The 21,685-nt window shown below is 34.3% G+C and overlaps 1 protein-coding gene across 3 annotated transcripts; it reads left to right on the forward strand.

Moving 5' to 3' along the window:
* The first annotated feature begins 8,194 nt into the window (after positions 1-8,194).
* Positions 8,195-21,038, forward strand: LOC110026864 (probable boron transporter 7). Of its 3 annotated transcripts, none has more exons than XM_020728049.1 (13): positions 8,195-8,454; positions 16,201-16,306; positions 16,385-16,467; positions 16,581-16,773; positions 17,096-17,234; positions 17,591-17,756; positions 17,845-18,011; positions 18,620-18,793; positions 18,880-18,975; positions 19,067-19,183; positions 19,532-19,842; positions 20,186-20,465; positions 20,690-21,038. In XM_020728049.1, exons 2-13 carry the CDS (start codon positions 16,203-16,205, stop codon positions 20,861-20,863), a joined length of 2,004 nt encoding a protein of 667 aa, XP_020583708.1. In that variant the 5' UTR covers positions 8,195-8,454; positions 16,201-16,202; the 3' UTR covers positions 20,864-21,038. The 3 variants fall into 3 exon arrangements, with proteins under 3 accessions (XP_020583708.1, XP_020583709.1, XP_020583710.1); XM_020728050.1 differs by having other exon boundaries at positions 20,693-21,038; XM_020728051.1 differs by lacking the exons at positions 8,195-8,454; positions 16,201-16,306; positions 16,385-16,467 and having other exon boundaries at positions 16,758-16,801.
* The last annotated feature ends 647 nt before the right edge of the window (positions 21,039-21,685 follow it).

A 21,685-nucleotide genomic window follows, 5' to 3' on the forward strand; every position in this document is an offset into this window, starting at 1 on the left:
TAATTCATAAAACCACGTTTAGTACCAATATTATGATGCAAAGTCATCAAATTCTCAGAGAAAAGGTTATCAAGTTTAAGCTTGTATAGGCCATCACAAAGAATACCAGAACCTATGAGATGATTGTGTTTAAACAAATTGAAACAACCATTTCCAAATTTAAATGAGTATCCAATATAATCAAATTTAGACAACGAAATCAAACTAAGAGAAACAGAAGGGACATAAAATGTTTGAAAAATGTCTAAATGATGTTCAATATCTAAAATCAACCGATATGTTCCAATAGCTTCAACTAGTACTTTGACTCGGTTTCCCATGAAGACAAACTGCTTATTTGGGTTTATGATTTGGGTTGTAAGGAATCCCTGCAACGTATTAAAAACATGAGTGGTACAACCAGAATCAATCCACCAGGTATTATAAGGAACTTCTGCCAAATTTAATTCAAAACATACAGAAACACAAGGTTTACCTTTCATTTTGAACCAGTCTTTGCGCTTTTGACACTCATTTTGATAGTGTCCAGACTTTCTGCAAAAGTGATATCTAATTCCTTTATATCTCTCTTTGTGAATTGGGGCATATGACACATTAATCTTTAGTGGTCCTTGCTTGCCCTTTCCATTCTTCTTTCCAGGTTTCTTTACAGCTCTTCTTTGATGACCCATGAGATTAATGAAGTGATTTGTTCTTTTTTTAAGCCTTGCTTCCTCTTGAATGAGCATACATTGTAGTTCATTCACATTCCACTTATCTTTCATAGTGTTGTAGTTCATTTGAAATGAACCATACTCAGGAGGCAGGGAGTTAATGATAAATTGCACAAGAAAATTTTCATTCACTTCCATTCTTAGGGTCTTAAGTCTTGCTGCTATGTTCTTCATTTCAACGACATGCTCATGCATGGTACGAGAACCATCAAATTTCATGTTGGTTAACGTACTCAATTGTGTCCCAACAAGAGACTTATCAACAGAGTCAGATTGAGAAAAATTCTCAGCAAATTTCATAAATTTCTTAGCACTTTCAATGTTAGAAAATATACACTTTATGTTGTTTGCTACATTCATTCGCATAAACATTAAGCTTAATCTGTTCGATTTTTCCCAAGCTTTATAGAAAGATATTTGCTCAACACTGCTAGAATTAGCAAGAGCAGGGGGTTTCTCAGTCGTAAGTGCTAAATCAAGATCCAGAACATCAACGTGAAACTGGACTTGCTCACTCCATTCAAAGAAATTAAGCCCATTGAAAGTTTGAGTAGATGTAGCTTGCGAGTGAAGAGAAACAGGAGTAGCTACTGCAAATAAATAAAACATGCTCGTATATTAATGTTTCGAACATTAAACTTACATAGATGTTCATATAAAATCAGATTAAAATAATGATAATAATAATAATAACGTATTGAAATCTCCTTTGGGTGATATAACAATACACGATAATAAACATAATTAATGCTTAACTTAAATTTAATATAATTGATAATTGCTTGTACTCAAGTTAGACATGTCTATTATCTTTGGATATATAAACATATCTTAACTTAGTATATAAATAGACTACAATTATATTCAATAATTATAAAACAAATGATCAACCTTTGGGGGATCTAAAAATATTTTATAATCAATGAATTTTAATATTTTTTTAATAAAATATTAAATTATTTCATAACAAGCATCACATACTCTTGATTAATTGAATTTATTCAATTTAACATCTATTAAATTTATTAATTTGGTCACTTCGGTGACTAACAAACTAAACATTACATAAACATTTAATAAATAATAGTTTCAATCACATCAATTTATTTTAATTTTATTGATCTAATTAAAAATCAAATTCACAACTGAAATTTATTACAATTAACATAAATAAAATTATATGAAAAATCATAAATTTAGTAATCAAGGCTCTGATACCACATGTTAGAAAATTCATGTTTCAACTTTATGACACAAAATTTTTAAAAAAAAGTACATAATAGCCAAGATCTTTTAAATTCATGATTTTTACATATCTAAAATAAAGTGACACATACCTGTATCATGATGAATAAATTTGATCTTGAAGAGATGAAGTTTCTCTCTCTAATCTCTTGAAACTTTATGTACTTTTTGATGGAGATAAATGTACGGGGTGTGTTAGGTCGAGAGATGACCCATTTTCAAATTTATGCTCTATTTAACCAACATCCATCAAGGGGGTTACTAACCAATATGATTTATGATAATTTAATTAATTAATTAATTTTTATTATTAAAATCAATGACATAAGTTAGTAACATTTATTTATTTTAGGGGTTATATGAGTTATAAAAATAAATATTATAAGTTGTCATAAGTTATGACATAAGTTATGAGTTAAGAAATAAATAACATAAATTATCAAAATAAATATCATAAGTTGTCATAATTTATGACATAAGTTATGAGTTAAGAAAATTAATAACTTAAGTTATCAAAAATAAATATCATAAGTTGTCATAATTTATGACATAAGTTATGAGTTAAAAAAATTAATAACTTAAGTTATAAAAAATAAATCTCATAAGTTATTAAAATAAATGTGAGTCATACATAAACATATAACATGGAAATGGTTAAGAGTTTTCTTACATCAAAGATTATATACTGATTATGCAGATATTTCGAAAAGATTCAAAGCGTATTGCTTGTTGTATACCTTCTTTAGGTGATAGTTTGAACCAATGAGATATTTATTAAAATAATTAATTAACTAGAATGATATAAATTTTGTTTGAAAAAATAAAGTACATGTAATTAGTAAAATAAAAACTAAATACTCATTATATAATGTTAATTTGTATTATTATAATAATAATCATGTACTATTATTTGAAAGTAAAGTCACATTTAAATGTGAGAGATTTAATTTTTTCAATATTTTTTGATACCAAAGAATATTATGTATGAGAATATATATATATATATTTGGGGCATATTATATATATATAGTGAATATTAGTTATATTAAGGGGATGTAAAGGTGATGTGTGCCTTAATTTTATGGGCATTTGCATACATAGCACACAATTTTTATGTATTTACATAAGTCACCCCTAAACTTTCATATTTATGCACATAACACTTAAATCTTTAATATCACATAAAAAATAGCGCTATTACTACTTTTTCAAAGTGAAATTTCATTGTATATTGCTCATCACGGAGAGTCCGGAAGGCAAGTAGAGTGATGAACATTTAGTGAAGTCAAATTGCAAGTAGAGTTTGTTAATGGATTTAACATTAAAAGTATTCATATTATTTTATTGTCATTAGAATATATTTCTAAATATATTTTATAAATATAATTAAGTAGATCATCATGTCATCAAAACTGTTAAATTTAGTGAGAAAGGCATTTATAATTTTAAATTTTATCCTTATTTTTTCATTGAGGAGGCCAATAAATTTATGGTTATATTAGTTCTTATAATTCATCTTTAGTGTTATTCAAACTATCTTTGATGGAATTAATGGACTTATCCCTAACTATTTGGACTTTAACATGATTAATAAGATCACAGCCAGAGCAAAAGTTATCTCATACTAGTGAGGAGTAGAATGAACTAATAGACCTCCAAGAATACTCATTGAAGTAGCTCAGGTATTTAATATTATGCATTGTAATAACTACAACATAGTCAATATACACATACATCTATTGACATCAATTTGATATTAATTATACACGTAAAAGCTCTTCTTGATACGCCACTAACACATTTTCATCATCCGACACGAATCTCGAGGCAAGACACGAATCTCAAGATTATATTTTAAGCAGGAAACATTTAAATCTTGATAAAGAGCCATCTAGAGCTCTGATTTAAACAAACTTATGTTCAAACTGATCAGCTCGATGAGACGGACCTAATGATATGAAAGTCAGTCCAATCTGAGTCAAATCAAGCCCGGATCAAATCATTAAACAACACTTGGAGGATTTCCGGAGGCATTCGAAAGGTCAAACGAATGTCGAATTTAGCAAGTTTATAGTCGAATTTAGCGTCTCGACAAGACGAATCAACAAGTCCAAGTTTGATCAATTCTGGAATCGTTAAGGAAATCAAATGTCCATCAAACGTCAATCGATCAAGGGAAGCTCTTGGACCGTCCGATCAAAATTGTTCATATTCCAGCATTAATTGCACTCAAAACACTATAAATAGAGCCTCACCCCTCACATGAAAGGGGGGAGGCTGGAGAGAGAAATTGAGGTTTTGAGAAAGAGCTCAAGTCGAAGATCATCCTCGCCATCGTCGGTCGCCGTCGACCACCACTAACCGTCGACAATCACCGTCGACCTCCGTCGACCACCGCCGACCGCCATCAATTGTCGACCTCCGTCGACCACCGCCGACCGTCATCAATTGTCGTCAACTACCATCGACCACCGCCGACCTCCGCCGACCACCGCCGACCGTCATCAATTGTAGTCAACTACCATCGATCATCGCCGACCTCCGTCAACCACCGCTGAATAGACATCGACAGTCGACGTTGTAATTTGGAAAGCTACTAACCCTTTCTCGCCTGTGGGACAAGGGTCATCTGTAATCATCAACTTATAGTGAAATTTTACAACTGTGCCAGGTCCCGTCGTTTTTCCCCTTTACTGGTTTTCCACGTAAAAACTTCTGGTGTTATCACAACTTAATTCATTTTCATCTGAGTATGTGCTGAATCCTCGCGCAACACTAAGACGATAATCCATTACTCTACCGCCGCAAATTTTCTAGCACACATCACTTCTATTTTATAGGACCTATTAACATTATTTTATTAAATTTAATGTAATCTATATGAATTTAACAATGCATAATAATAAGTAATCTTAAAAGAATCTAAACAGCACAAAAATATGACGGATCAATAAAATACCATATAAATCAAAATAAAATTGTGCAATTAAATTTAAAATATATCACTAAATAGTAACACGCACACTTACGCAGAACATAATGGTTGTGAGAGTAGTTTTTCACCGTGAGGTGACGGTTCAAATCATGCATATTGCTCTTCGGGGTCTCTTTTGAAAATAGAAAAAAAAAAAAAAAAAAGAAAAAGTAATAGTCTAGAAGAAACTAAATGTTATCATAGAGTAAAAATAAAAGTAAGCTGGAAAACCAATCTTCTATTCTCACTTTGTCTCCTTGAAATCTTTATGAAAATTTTCTTCATAATTAAGTATATGTCTAGTTTGTCTCTTATGCCTATACCAATGTTTGTTCTTTAATTCAATATATACTAACCAAAACATAAATCCTAATATTCTCATTATTATTTATTTATTTATCTAAACATAATAAATACATTTCCACTAATATATACATAATACATATATATATATATATATATATATATAAATCAATATTAAAAATAAAAAATCCAACCACACTACTTCCTTTGAATGAACTCTTGGTCAAGCTCGATCGCTTATCTCCTGCCCTCGCGAGATCGTTTGTTGGCCTTCTCCTTTGCACTCTTATGCTTGAGACCGAAGGATGATTGAGTCGCAAGTTTGCGAGAAGTCAATTGCTGGAGCTCGCATCCCGCAACTTTTAATTCTTTCTCCTTCACTTGCTCATGGTTTGCCTCCTCTACTCCTTCCTATAAGACACACATGAAAGGTCTCTGTATCACCTCCCAAGCATTTACTTCCTGCAAGCGGCATCCTTCCTTGCTCGACGGGTTTCCATGCATGCCATGTAGTAGACATTATGCTCTAGAAGCTATCGACTTCTCATCGCTTTTCTCCTTTGATGGCCTCAACTTGGCGGAGCTATCACCCTTGATTTCATTCAGTGATGTCACCTCTTGCACAACTGCTCTATTTCACGCTCCTCTTTAATTCTCTTCTAGTAATGTAGACTTCGAAAATGGGGGTTTTAATCTTCATAACTATAAAATGTTCCCGCACTTCACACCATAATTGTAATGCTAATGTTCTACATAATCTAAAATAGAGTTAACAAACACACCCGAACAAAATAAGATGTTAGAGAATTTTTTACATAGAGTTGAAACTCCTAAAAATTACCAATAGAAGTAGGTTATTTTATTTCCTCTAAAATAATCCCTCTTGAATATTGATGCATCAAAAGTTATTTCATATGATATCATGGGGAATCAATGAGGCAAGGATAGGTCAATTCCACCAAATCATACTAAGAATTACGACTTTACAAGGTAGTATGAGAGAATGGGTTAAATTAAAATTATATATCGAGAAGATCTTAATTAAATAGTGTTGGAGAAATATTATCAATATGATAACAAAGGGCCTTGCATGTCGGCCATCAAATTGACTAGCACTAACTTACTATAAACTTTGTGGTAGGCAAAATCCAATAACATAAGACTTTGAGTTTAATATATTGTCATCCGGCGAAAATGTCTCTCAAAGTCACAAACAAGAGTTTTAACTAGTTAGGATATGCTATCCTTGATTGATGGATTGATTTCTAGCATAATTAGTATTAAAGCTTGGGGCTCCATTATGAAATGAATTATTCTTATCAGCTAATGGATAAGTGTTTATTGAATGGTGGGTCTACTCCTTTAAAAAAACATTAGAATATTGCATATTAGATTTTTTACATTGATTCGTGCATGCTTATATTAGGAAATTTTATCAAAGGAGTAAGATTTCTTACATAAACAAATTTGAGCAGGAATAAAAATCATGGAACCAACCATTACTAGATTAATATACTATATATATGAAGTTTATGTAGGTCTAACTTCCTCCCAGTGGAAGAAGATATAATTACAAAATATGGATTGCTAGCTCAATCTCATGTGAATATAGTGGGAACTAGTTATAGAGCATAGATTGATGTCAATGCCAAATGAGAATAACGAATGTTACAATAGATATTACTATTGTTCGGTAAAGGTTAAATTTTTGTTGAGCGGTGATGATAGAGTGACAAAGATTGCTAATGGTGAGCTTCACCATTAATTATAAAGCATTTATTTAAATTTCTTGAAATATTTAAGCTCTCTATAATTTCAAACCTTTTTATATAGAAAATGTGGATACGTTTCTAATTTTTAAAGTGAAACTTTAATTATATTGATTAATATTTGTAAACACTTCATAATATGGTCGATAACTATTCCCTTGATCATGTTCATTAGTAAGACATCTACGTATCTTAATGATATTAATTTTGAGTAGTTTTGAGCTTGTTCAATTATTGTCATTGATATGCTCATTTTGACTATAAAAATAATATATTAATAACTAATTTAGGCCATCAAATAATATCATGATATTTTGCTTAAGATGATTTTAATGTCATTGAATCACTCTTATCGATATGTTTGCTTCAACTATGAATTTGCTAAAAATGAAATTCATATTATCTTGAAGTAGTCCCTAAAATTCTTGTTTTAATACCTGCATCAACTCGATTTGTGTTGGGTTGGTGATTTTCAATTGATGTATCAATTATATTACTGATTTTTTATGTGACTGATTTTTTTTAAACTTAATAGATTTGGATGATTTAACATTTTAAAAAATTATAAAATTTAATTTGAATTTATTCTATTTTATAAAAATAAAAATAAAAAAAATTGCTAAAAACTATTAATTAAATTGTTATTTTAATAATCCAATAGAATTTATAAAATCAGTGGCCGATTATTAAATTTTGCCCAAATGATAACCATTATTAAATAGTTTTCAAATGTGTGGTTTGGTCTGGAATGTCAAAAATTAATCGGCTAACTCAACTCAAACTCAAAAATTTAGACTCCGGTTAGTCCAGATAATTTTTTGTGTTAGATTTGCGTCAAAAACAACAATACAATTGATCCTTTGGGCCCGAGTTGATCCGTCAATCTAAAATTAACGTAAGTTAGACCTACAATACAATTGATCCTTTGGGCCCGAGTTGATCCGTCAACAATACAATATGAAACTAATCAGAAATTAACTCAAATTTGACCTAAAGTTACTCAAAACTGACTTTCATGTTGGTATTTGGCTAATGTTGGTCGAATTCGAGTTAATCAAGTTGAATTACTATTTTTTAAATATAACCCAAACCCGACCGTTGATCCGAATTTGCGGGCCCCATCTACCTGAGTGTGGGCTCCACAACGATTATGTGAGCGTTATTGGACAATCCCAAAGGGGTGGGCCCATCACAAGACGGTGCTCTTTCGGGGGAAACTTTTCGGGGAGGGGACGAGAGAGAACGGAGCCGCGAGCGCTTCCCGGTCTCCTGCTCTCTCCTCCGAGAGGGAACCCCATCGTAGTTTCTATCTCCTTCTCTAGTGTTTGTCGCACTCTCTCTCTCTAGCGTGGAGAGCGAGGGAGGCTTTCGTCGGCGACATCCAAGGCCCGGAGAGCGAGGGAGGCTTTCTGCTTGATAGAAGAAGAAGGAAGCTCCCATTGCTTGTTCGGTAACCCTTCATCCATCCTATTTTGTGCCGGGTTCTGGCACTTGATTTAGGGTTTGTTAGCGGGAAGAATCTTTCTTATTTGGTGATTTTTGACGATTTGTTTTTTTGTTAATTTCGTTTCCTATTTTGGTCTTTGATATATATGCTTTCTTGGTTGTGGAAGTGGAATGCTGCTGCAATCTGTTGCCATACGTGTATTACGGTCGGAAGTTTCCGTTTCTTTTTTTTTTTTTTTGATGTGATAACAATGAAGAGGTGAATTTGAGAGCAGTTGATGCTGTTGTGTATGCGAGTTAAAATGTATGAATGAACATTATATGCCATCTGTTATACTGATTACAAATAAAATGAGCTATTACAAATTCATTAAAATAAAAATTATTTAAAAGAATCTATTAATGACAATGATAGTAATTGATGCCACTAATGACAAATAAAATGAGTTATTGCAAATCACTAAAATAAGGAAACAAATAATGGAACATATTTTTTGGCAACGACAATAATTTGTGAATTTGGAATATTTTGATATCACTAATGTGCCCTCTCAAAATGGAGTTCATGGGATGAGCGCCGATCTTGACAATTCACCAGGTTAGTTGTGGGAAAGAGGTTTCTTCAAGGCTTGAACAAGTTGATATTGGATGAAACATGAGTGATCTGAAGAATATCTTTCTGAATTGTCTCGGGCAAAATGAAAGTCAATGCGATGTGATTTACATGCAAAAGAAACATCGGATTGGCATACAAATTGTTGCACAAACATTGTCACAATAAATGGTTGGTGAAACAGGAATAGTACCATCAATTCTTGGAGAAACTATCTGACCCGAAATATTTTGGAGTAGGTAGGGATGATTGTTCTACTATCATGACAGAATAGTGTTTCTTTTAACTCTTAAGATTTTTTGTTAAAGAATAAGAAAATAATATAAGCTCTAGTGGAATAATTGTCATCGATATTTCTTGCTTAGTAATTATCAGAAAGGCAAGTGATGTGAGAGAGGAGGCTCTGTTGAGAAAAAGGCTATATGGTATTATGCCATGTAAACATCCAAGTAGTTGTTTAACTGTGGCCTAATGGCTGAATGTTGGGCGACACATAAGTTGAGAAAGCTTGTTGATGGTGAAGGCTACAGCCTGCTGATTGAGTGCAAGATATTGAATGGCAAAAACATTAGATTTATGTATTGTTACACTTGGGGACATTTACATTGTTATAGCCTTGACATTGTTCACACCTGATATTTTGTAGAAGAAAAATACTTTAATGTAGTATTGATTGGATGTTGGTTATAATTATTTGAACATGACTGTCACAGCATCAAGTGACCATCAACTCCACCACATATACCTAAACAAACATGTTGAGTTGTTGGTGGCAAAGAATGAAAAATGATGACAAACTCGTGATATAGCAAAAATTGATAAAACTACTAGCACCGTGCTCATGGTCTTGCTTGAGACTATAAAATGCTTTCTTAAGATGACAAACATGATTGGAAAAATTATTGTCAATGAACCCTATCAAAGTTTTGAGAAAAATAGACTGAATACTGAATAGGCTCGATTCCTTTTCCCTTTGCTTTCATTCCATTAAATAATAATCTTACAAGCTATTTTTGGTACAAAATAAAGTGCATAATCTATTTTAGATAACTTAATAATATATATTCCTAATCTAAATATTCAGCTAAAAGGGAAATAAATCATAATAAAGATATTGGAAATAATTTAAATAAGGAAGCTCCTAATTATAGAAAACTCCTAATTTAACTGTATGATTTTCGTCTTTCTTGATTGACATCCCCCCTCAAATTGATGTTGACTGATAAAAAATCATCAATTTGCCAACTAGAAACTGATAACATTGCCAATACCAAAAATCCTCAAGCAGTGAGTGACGAAGCCGAAAGCGTTGAAGCCTGAGAGTGTTGAACTCAAAAGTGCCGAAGCCTAAGAGTGCCGAAGCCCAAGATTGCCGAAGCCGGAGAGTACCGAAGCCTGAGAGTGTCGAAGCCTGAGAGTGTCGAAGCCAAGAGTGCTAAAGCCCGAGAGTGCCGAAGCCCGAGAGTGCTGAAGCTCGAGAGAGCCGAAGCCAAAAAGTGCCGAAGCCGAGAGTGCCGAAGCCCAGATTGCCGAAGCCGTCGGGTCTAGGAAGGAGTGCTCAAGCCTTCAATTCTTGAGTGCGACAAAGAAGCCGAAGTCTAAGCGGACGAAGCCGAAGCAAAAGAAGTAGTCGAAAATGCCACAGAAGTAGAGATGGCTAACGAAGGAGATCTGACGAAATAATGAGACGACGAGCAGACGAGCGAGAATCAAGACAAATAAATAGTTTCTCCCTTTCCGTCCTGCTAGAAGGCCGACGGGAAGAGAGTCTTGACGGTACTTCAACAATTATCGGTGGTTAGGGCAAAAATTTGGCTCTGATACCATGTCAAAGTTTTGAGAAAAATAGACTAAATACTGAACAGGCTCGATTCCTTTTCCCTTTGCTTTCATTCCATTAAATAATAATCTTATAAGCTATTTAGGTACAAAATAAAGTGCATAATCTATTTTAGGTAACTTAATAATATATATTCATAATCTAAATACTAAATAATCTAAATATTCAGCTAAAAGGGAAATAAATCATAATAAAGACATTTGACATAATTTAAATAAGGAATCTCCTAATTACAGAAAACTCCTAATTTAACTGTCTGATTTCCGTTTTTTCTGATTGACAAATCCTATTGGTTTGGACATATAAACATCCCATGAAGAATTCCATGTAAGAAGACATTATTTTGGTCCAGTTGACAAACAAGCCATCCTTTGGGTAGGGCAAGGCATAAGATAATGTGAATAGTGGCTCAATTTATATTCGAAATGAAGGTTTCTTGATAATCAATGTCAATACATTAATGAAAGCCTTTGGCAACAATATAGGCCTTGTAGTGTTCAATAGTGCCATTACGATTATGCTTGGTATAAAACACCCATTTGCAACTTTCTAAAGTGTGGGGTGAAATAAGTGTGAATCAGATCATCAAAACGTGTATGTCATTGCATGTCACTATTTAAGTTTTTTGAGATCTTATGGGGCGTAGTTGGGGTGAGAAGAGAATTTCATGTGAAGAGAGTTTTTCGGGTTGGTTCTAATAATATTGTTTTTGACGTGAGTTTATATGGGATGGTGAGGTTGGTCAGTAGGTGATTTGGCTAGTGATAAAACATTGTGGTGGGATTTGTGTTGATGGTTGTCATGGGAACATTTGTGGAAGTTACGGTTGACGGTGGGTTTAAAGTATGCAAGGAAGGTAATGATGTGTTGCGGTGAAGAAATAAATGTGGAGTTTGAATACAAAATATCACTTGCTTAAGGAGTAGTGATTTGTAAGCTTATTTTTGTAGAGGTATATATAGGGCTGTTAACGATCCGATTTTTAGCGTTGCTAGGCTCGGGTCAAAATCGGCTAAAAAAAATGAGATCCAAATTTTTGGCTCATAACTCGGGTTGTTTATTTCAATCCGATCTCGGTTCGAGCCAAATTTCTAATCGATTTTCAAGCGATTAAGAATCTTAAAGTTAAATTTGCTAAATTCATAGACTTAAGCTATTAACGATTTGATTTCAAGCCCGAGCTGGGGTTGGCTCAAAATCGGCTCGAAAGAAATTAGATCCAAAATTTTGGCTCGTAGCTCAGCTCTTTTATTTCGATCCGATCTCGATTCGAGCCAAACTTCGAATCAATTTTCAAGCGATGAATGATCTTCGAGCTAAATTCTTAGCCCTAGCTGTACATCAAAATGAGGAGAAGTGAGTTGGGCATGTTCATTCCTTTTATTAACTGCAATCATAAAGATTTCTAGAGGAAGATGATTGAGGAGTAGGGTTTGGGTAATTAGTTATATTGTGTGATTATGGGATTTTAAAAAATTGGTGGCTATGTTGGAGTGATTTTTGTGACTTGTAGAGGAGGTGAGGTGGTATGGGTGACTAGACCAGTGGAGGGAGAGTGCTAGGATAGGGAAGAGGGAAATGGAATAGTGTTTATTTGAGCTTTTGTGGGAAAAATATATTCAATAATGATTGTAAATATTTTGTTAATGACAAAGTGGTAATATTTGTAAGCACTTTATATTAGAGGATATTCTATAAAGATGCTTGGTGTGGAGTGAGACTCAAGTTTGTGGGAGGTGTATGATTGAAATTATGGATAGCATAAGCATCCACTGATGCTTTGTTTGCTTAGGTTTGGCGGACCAACATAAATTTTTCAAATGAGGATAGCATAGATAATGGGATATTAGGCATGTAATTGATTAAGAAGACCAAAAATTTAAACACATGCGACTGAAACATGAAAGGAAAGGAGTCATGGGAGAGAAGATATTCTGATTTGACATTGTGTATGTTGCCGCTCAAAAAATGCATTACATTTGGGCATATGAGGTGGGGTGTGAGATGGAAGATGCCATGTTGGGTTAGAATTGTAGTCATTGCTTCAATTCATCGCCATCATCACTATATTAGAGTCATTATGGGTATTTCGGCAATGGCTTTGAATAATAAAAAAAATATTCTGGACATTAGATTTTTTTTTTTTGAAGTGAATTTTGCAAATTAAAACGAGTAAAGTGATCAACAAAGATTACATAATTTTTGTAATTATTATGGGATTAAACATATGAGCTATATATGTCTTAGGAGATAAGTTTCAAGGGGCTTGATCAAATAGAGATGAAATTGAAAGCAAAATTTTGTGACCATTACTAATTGGCCAGCATTACATGAAAATAAAAAAATATATCATTTTTTATAGATTAAATGAGATAAAATTTTCTAAGAGGGATGATCAAGATAAGACTTCTAATTTGTTGTTGAGATTTTAGTTAATGTCAGAGAATGCAATTAATGAATGTTTGTTTGAAGTATGAGGCAACAATCTATGAATATCATATTATTTTTCTAACCTTGCATAGGAAGATTCAGACATCAATTCAATAAAACATTGTAGTTTTGGCAGAATTAAGAAACTAAAATTATATTATATTGTATAGCAGGGACACAAAATATTAAATGAGTAAAATTTTCATTGATGAAAAGTAAAGAAAGTGGAACTCATATGAGTAATTTTGAGCTATACTCAATGGAAGTTTAAGACTTTTGCAATGTTTATTGTGGGAAAGATTTTCATGTTGCTATTATAATTATGTACGACTCGACAAACATGAAAAGAGAAATATTCCCATCAGAATCATCACAATCTATGGGCTTTGAAAATTTATGCTTGGCTCTCTCTCGAGAGTTATGTGATCTCATTTCAAATTTTTAAAAGACATTAATTTTCAGATAAGATACTACCTAGAGGTTTTGCCCTGCCCTCATTTTACGAGTTTTTTATGATGTTGTTCAAAATTTTCCAAAGGTGCAAACTCTTATAATTAATTTTCCCTCTTAGTGATTAGAGAAATTTTTATTAAGGCTAGTTATTTGGTGAGACATGTTTAGCTTTTAGAAAAAGTTTAGATTTTTTATTTTAAAGAAAAAAAACTTTTAGCTTATAGTGGATAGTGTGGGAAATTTTGACAAATTTGATAAGTATCTCGTTGTTTTATCATTTAAGATTGTTGTGGTTCTTCTTCTACTCAGTTAAAAGAGGTAGTCAACCAAATCTAATTAAGAATCACTCTTAATAATTATGGGTTGCATTCTTTAAGAATAGTTTATAGATTTGAGGTGCTTGTTTTGTATAGACCTTAACTAATAGACGACGTTGAGCCTTATTAAGTCCACTCTGTGATTTATAACTCAAGAGGCTAAGCCTTTGGGAAACATTCGTATTTTAGACATGATCATAATTTAACGTGCAATTTTATTATAAACAGTTGTCGGCATTTGTTTCTCCCTTTGAGGGTTGTATCTGAGGGATTAAGTGGTGCTCCAGCTGTATCTCTCTCCGGAGGTGGTGATTATTTTCCCCTATCCCCTTCTGCATCCTCCCACATCGCTGACTGCCGCCCCTTCCCTGTTGCAGCCGCTCGGAACAGCTTCTTTTGACTGTTTCCTACAGTTTCTGCTTTCCAGCTGCCTTCCCCACCCCTTGGCTGCTGTTCCAGCCGCTCATATCCAGTTCCATTGCCACTGTGCTGCTGTTCCGGCCACGAAAAACGCCCCTTTATAGCCTTGGCTGCTGTTCCAGCCATTCCAAACCACTTCACTGCCACCTAGCCACTCTCCCAGTCCGTCTCACGTGCTGCCATCACTGTTCAAGTCCTCCATATCCGCTGCCATCGCTGTTCTAACCCTGCCCCTTTGCTACCATCATCCCGGACAGCTGTGCAACATCAATATCTTCTACGTACTTGCTGTCCGGAACCCAGAAAACTGTTGGCTGCTTGTTTTTTACTCGCCAACCACCTCATCCACCATCCCGCCACCTTCCACCCCTCCCCGATCACCACCACCTCCTAGTGATCCACCCTAATTTGAGTTGGATTGTTGAGTATGTTGTTATTTTCCTTTCAAGCGAGTCAGTTGTAATCCCCTATTTGCTTTATTAGTGATAATATGTGGTTTTTTTCATGTGCTTAAGTATAACCAGATTTCTTCTTTTTAGCTCACAGTTTATTGAACTCTTGTATACTCGTGAAAGTTATATAAGTAGTGAGAAGCTTTTATTCTTGCTCATAGGCTAGCTATCAAGCCCCCTGTTATTTTTGTTCTCATCCTATACAAGTCCTTGTTGGTTCTTTTTCATGTACTTAAATATAGCCAGATTGCTTTTGTTTAGTTCACAGTTAATTGAATTCTTGCATACTCATGAAACTTCTAAAAGTGGTGAAAAGTTTTTATTCTTGCTCATATGCAAGTTGTTAAATCCCCTGTTAGTTTTGTTCTCATTCTATCCAAGCTTTTGTTAGTACTTTTAATTTAAGATGCAAGCATAGTTTTATTGTTCATTTAAAGGATCTATTTTTGTTGTTGGTGACTGATGAGCCCACTGTTGGTTTTTGTAGTTCTTCATTCAAAATGACGAATATTGCATTTAGAGTAATCATTTTTGTTCTTAGGTTGTACTTAATAGTTTTTCTTTTCCCTATTTTCATTTTGTCTGGTTACTAAGTTGGAAAAATCATTTCAAATGTGTTAGTTTTTAGTCTTGTAAAACAATTTCACTCGAAATTTTGGTGGCCACTCGACCTTTTTTTCCTACATAGAGGTCATTTATGGGAGTTCTAAGCCTGCCCAACAGCTAAAATCATGCACTATCGATTGTGGGATAAACTTGTCATCTACCTCTCTTCTCTAGCTTTCAGTTCCCTTTTCACGTTCTCACTTTTCATTTTGATTTTTGGCTTGAAAAGAAGATAGTCTTGGATGGAAGTGGGGCACATGCTTCCAGTACGAACCTTTATGGATAATCATCGTCAGCATTTCTCTTATCCCAATCTGTTTTATGCCTGTCACAAAGTTTGTCCATTTTATTTTTACTTTTTTTTAAAGTAGATTTTTTTTTTAAATTTATAAACAGAGACGATATTGTATCCTATTTTTAAAACTAAGACTATAAATCCTAGCATATATATTTTAAAAAATATATATATGCCAGGGTCTCTTAATGTAGTATTGTTGTGTGCTGAAACATTCATGATGGCGGAGGGAGAGAGAGTTTCTCATCTTAGTATTGTAATTGATTTTGTCACAAAATCCTACTATCCTGTCTGTTATTAACATTGCCTATTTATTTTATCCAGAAATGATTCAAACCAAACATCCTTTTGGTGGGGTACTAAAGGATTTCAAAGGTAGAGCTAATTGCTACAAACAAGATTGGGTGGGTGGATTCCGTTCAGGCCTTAGGTATTGCTATAGAATGATTCTTGTATTAGTGAGAATAAGTTTCGATCAATTATTAATTACCTTGTTTATCAATGTCAGGATATTGGCCCCAAGTTTGTTCATCTTTTTTGCTTCAGCCATTCCTGTTATTGCTTTTGGGGAGCAACTGAGCAGAGATACAGGTAGGTTTTCTTCGAAATGAAATGCATGTTTTTATCTTTTAGACTTTAACCTGCATTTACAAAATGGTAAAAGGAGGGCAGTTTTTTTTGAAAATCTTTTACTTTTATTGTAGATGGACAGCTAAGTGTTTTTGAGACCCTTGCTTCGACTTCTATTTGTGGCATCATACACTCATTATTTGGGGGCCAACCCATGCTGATATTAGGAGTGGCGGAACCCACTGTGATAATGTACTCATACCTGTACCATTTTGCTAAAAGGCAGGAAGTTCTTGGAAGCCATCTGTTTTTAGCTTGGGTTGGCTGGTAATAGTGCACACAGAAGGATTGAGATGTACTTATATTTCTTTGGAGAAAAGTGTCAAATGTCCCCGTGACTATATTTAGGGGGTGTCCCATAGTTTATAGAAGTGTCAATTTAGTCCCTAGAATCTCTTAATATGTGTTGAAATAATCTCCAGTAAGGTCTATTTTAACCAAATTAAAATAATCTAGGGACTAATTTAGCATTTTTATAAACTTAGGGACTAAAATGGCTCCCATATAAATGGCCAGGGACTATTTTAGCACTTCATTCTAATTCTTTGGTTACTTTAAAAATCTTAATTTTTCAGCTTATCTCGTGCAGGGTCTGCGTCTGGACAGCTTGTATGTTGTTCTTTCTTGCTATTTTTAATGCGTGTAACATCATTACGCGGTTTACAAGAATTGCAGGCGAACTATTTGGAATGTTGATTGCTGTTCTGTTCTTGCAAGAAGCCATTAAGGTGCATTCAATATTAAATTTATGGGGCATTTACATACATACCACATAATTCTTATGTATTTACATATCATCTAAACTTTGATATCTACGTCTATAACATTCAAAACTTTAATATCATTTGGACGATATCACCATTATTAGCTTTTTAAAAGTGAAATACACCTTTTCAAGCATAGGTTTTGTGACACCGAAATGTTAGAACTGTAAATATCAAACTTTTGGTTTTAGCTATATAAATACATAAGAATTGTGTGGTATGTATTGTAAATTTCCCTAAATTGAACCTATATATATATTAATTTTTAGGTGCTCCATTTTTGCAATGCTTGACAATAACTTGAAATGTTACAATCGCAGGGCATAACCAGTGAATTTACAAAGCCTAATGGTGAGGACCAAAACGACCGGAGGTACCAGTCTGAGGGGCTATACACAAACGGTTTGCTGGGGGTTATTTTCTCACTTGGCGTGCTATATACTTCTATGAAGAGCAGACGTGCAAGGTCATGGCAATACGGAACAGGTTTCTCAGAACACTGACTGAGTCATGTACTGCATTTTTTGAATGAATTTAACGTTGCTAAAGATGTAATCACCATTAATGAATGCAGCCTGGTTTAGAAGCTTGATTGCAGACTATGGAGTACCTCTGACTGTATTGGTTTGGACAGCATTATCTTATGCTGTTCCAAAAGATGTTGCTTCAGGAGTTCCCCGAAGGCTTTCTAGTTCACTCCCTTGGCAGGGTGAATCTTCCCATAATTGGAATGTAGCAAAGGTTTGGCTGAATTTTATGTTAGAATGTATTATATAAGCTAAAGAGATGACAATTTTTTTCTAGATTTACAATGCCTTGCGTGATATGCGATCTTTAATAGCTGGTGGTTTTGGAAATGAAGACCTAATTCTGGCAATGCTTGATTATGAGTTCTGCGGGACTAATTTTGTGTTCATATAACTTGTTACAAAGCAGTTACTTGAAGGAATGTTTGCAGTTCTCAGAAATATGTTTAACGAAAATAACAATTTAATGTTATATTTCTTGACAAAATTTTTTAGATGAAGTTTCTATATGGAATCAACTTTGGATGTATTTGGTGTCCATGCTTCGATGATAAAAGATATAAAATAGCTGGTTCAATAATCTTGATTTCTTTTTAATTGTGGTGGAATTATGTTTGACATTGTTACATTTTTGGGTCAGGTGAACAGACAAGCACCTTTTCACTAATGAAACAGCCAGATGTTTATAAAAATATTCAAAAAGAAAAAAAAAAAGAGAAGAAAATTAAGGCTATCTTACTTTTTTTGTGTGGTTATTTTTACAATGGCATCCTCCAGTTTTTATTTTTTCATTTTCTGATTTGAATATTAAAATGATGACAGGATATGATGCTTGTACCCCCGTTGTACATTTTTGCTGCAATATTACCTGCTTTAATGGTGACAGGACTTTACTTTTTTGACCATAGCATTGCTTCTCAAATGGCTCAACAAAGGGAATTTAATCTCAAACACCCATCTGCTTATCATTATGACATCTTTGTTCTTGGTGTCCTGGTCTGTAGCTTCCCAATTTTGTCTTTTGTATTGCATCTATATTTCAACATTTTGAGTTGTCCCATGATTCTAATTTATGATTGTAGGTTCTGGTTTGCGGTCTTCTAGGAATCCCTCCATCAAACGGGGTCTTGCCTCAGTCCCCTATGCATACAAAAAGTCTGGCAGTTCTCAAGAGGCAGGTCTGCATAAACTAGTTAGGATTCTATTGCGGTTTGATCTAGTAGATGTTTCATTACCATCGTTTTTTCAAGATTTACTTCTGTTTTATAGTTGATTCGCAAGAGGATGATTGAGACTGCAAAGGAAAGCTTACAATTGCAGGCTAGCAATTCTGAAATATATGGAAAAATGCAAGAAGTTTTCATAGAAATGGACAAGAGCAACAGTGTAAGTGCTTTCAATCACATTTTACTTCGTTATTCAATCATTTGTTGCAGTATAGTCACTTCCACATCTCTAATTTTTTATTATTGCATGGTACTTTAAAGAAACTAGTTTGTTTTTCTTCCCTGAATTAGAGGGTAAAACCGAGGTTTTCTTACCTGATCAGTAGCAAGTCTCATAAAGATACCAAGTGGCAAACCAGGGCCTTAACTGCTTCTACATTGTATTTATGTTAGTTAATCTGCAAAATAGAATAATCAGTTTGAAGGCGTACTTGTGAAACCTAATCAAGGATTTTTCTGTTTGAGCATTGAGATTAATCCTTCAAAAGTTAAATCATTTTTTCTGCAGCCGCGAACAGTAGTGAATGAATTGAAGGATTTGAAAGAAGCTGTCATGAGTAGTGAAGAATTAAATGGTGAATTTGATCCTGAGAAGCACATTGATGCACACTTGCCTGTTCGGGTGAATGAGCAGAGAGTTACCAACCTATGCCAATCCCTACTGGTTGGAGTCTGCCTTGGAGCTGTACCTCTGATCAGAAAGATTCCTACATCAGTTCTGTGGGGCTTTTTTGCTTACATGGCAGTAGATAGCCTTCTTGGAAATCAGTTCTGGGAAAGGATTTTGCTTTTATTCATTTCTCCGCGAAGACGTTACAAGTAAGCTTTTCTAATTGTGCCCCTTTAGGAAACAAACATATTCTTGGAAGAACTGTGTGGTTCATTACAGCTCAGTCTGTAATTCTAACCATATTCTTCAGATAAGGTTTAGGTCTGAAAGAATGAGGCATTCCATGAGTCTATGATAGCTGTATGTTATAACTGTTGAAAAAAATCAGGCTGATATAATCAATTCCAAATTCTATACATTGCCATTTTTGCAACTCAGCATGGTTATGTTAATAAGTCTCTTTTTCATACCTGTTTTTAATGAGCCAATGTTATTCACTGCATCACTGTCTCCGTTTTATTTATCTTTGTTTTCTCTTAATTATGTTGGCAGAGTATTGGAAGGAATCCATGCTTCATTTGTGGAGTCTGTTCCTTTTAGGGTTATAGCAGCCTTTACAATTTTCCAATTGGTTTTTCTCCTAATATGCTTCGGAGTTACTTGGATTCCTATTGGAGGAATTCTCTTTCCACTGCCATTTTACCTGTTAATTAGCATCAGAGAACACCTGCTTCCCAAATTCTTTCACTCGCAGCATTTGTGGGAACTCGATGCAGCTGAGTATGAAGAAATTGCTGGAGTTCCTACTCATGATCACAAACTCTCATTTGAGGTACAATATTTCTTCTTGGGAATTTGCTGATCCCATTTATCTCACTGTTGCTAAGATATCCTTAGCTATCCATTAATGTAGCTTCGAAAGTTAAACAACAGCATTCTCACCTTCTGAATTTATATTGATAACCTCTCAATATTAAAACAATTTGGAGCCCTGCACAAACTGTCCTATGCTGCATGGAAGTTTAGATTGCTTAAAGATGGACTAAAATTTTGTAGCAGCTTGACGGAACACCAGTGTCCACCGGCAGCAGCGAGGAATGTCTGGGTGCTGAAATATTGGATGAACTCACAACCAGCAGAGGGGAGCTTAAACTTAGGACAAGAAGCATCAATGAGGAGAGGTTTCTTCAGGCAAGTATCTGCATTCATAGTTATTTAGGTAGTTCATGAGAAAAATACGGAACAAAGAGGGTTTGTAATAGTTGGAAGATTAACATATGGCATCTATTCATGGTTATGATCTTTACCTGAATTTCACTTTTCTGAACAAAATGAGCAGCTGTATGCCAACCCTTCACATTGCTATTTTCACATCTTTTGAATTTATTGGTGACCAAATTTCTGAGCCAACTTCTGTTTATACTTTTTTGTTGAATACATTCGAGATAGTAGCTGACAATGAGTGATGGCAAAGCATTGAGTTCCAGGGAAAAATAAGAAAGAGCTAAGAGAAAGACATACCGTTCATATTAATACTTTTGCTATCTTCTTTCAGAATTTTAATCTGTGAGGTGATGATTCTTTTGAAGGTGTTTGGTGGGACATATTTGAAATGCATGTATCTCAGAAATACGGAGTAATTGAAATTCGAGAGATAAATTGATTGTTTGGTTCAATGTAAATTAGATGCATTGAAGTACTTTTTATATTTGTTAGACTACATTTCAAATACATTAAAATTCCACTCTTATCCACAAGATGGGCTTGTGAGAGGCTGCCGGTGAGGGTTGTAGTAGGAAGAGGCGATGATGCATTATGAAGCTACTTGGGGGAGGCTGAGTGCTAGTTGGTGATCAGAGGTGGGCGCCGATGGCAAGAGGGCCTCATGGAAGTCTGTGGTGATGGATGGCGGCGTAACTGAGCCAAGGCCGATTTGTGAGTTGGCTCGGGCTCGACTCAATAAATGGCTCGCAAATTGAGCTCAATGAGCTAACAAACCAAGCTCAAGCCAAGCCGGCTTGACTCGTTAGCTCGTGAGCTGGCTTGTTTAAA

This window comes from Phalaenopsis equestris, unplaced genomic scaffold (assembly GCF_001263595.1).
Source record: "Phalaenopsis equestris unplaced genomic scaffold, ASM126359v1 Scaffold000402, whole genome shotgun sequence".
NCBI classification, from domain to species: Eukaryota; Viridiplantae; Streptophyta; class Magnoliopsida; order Asparagales; family Orchidaceae; genus Phalaenopsis; species Phalaenopsis equestris.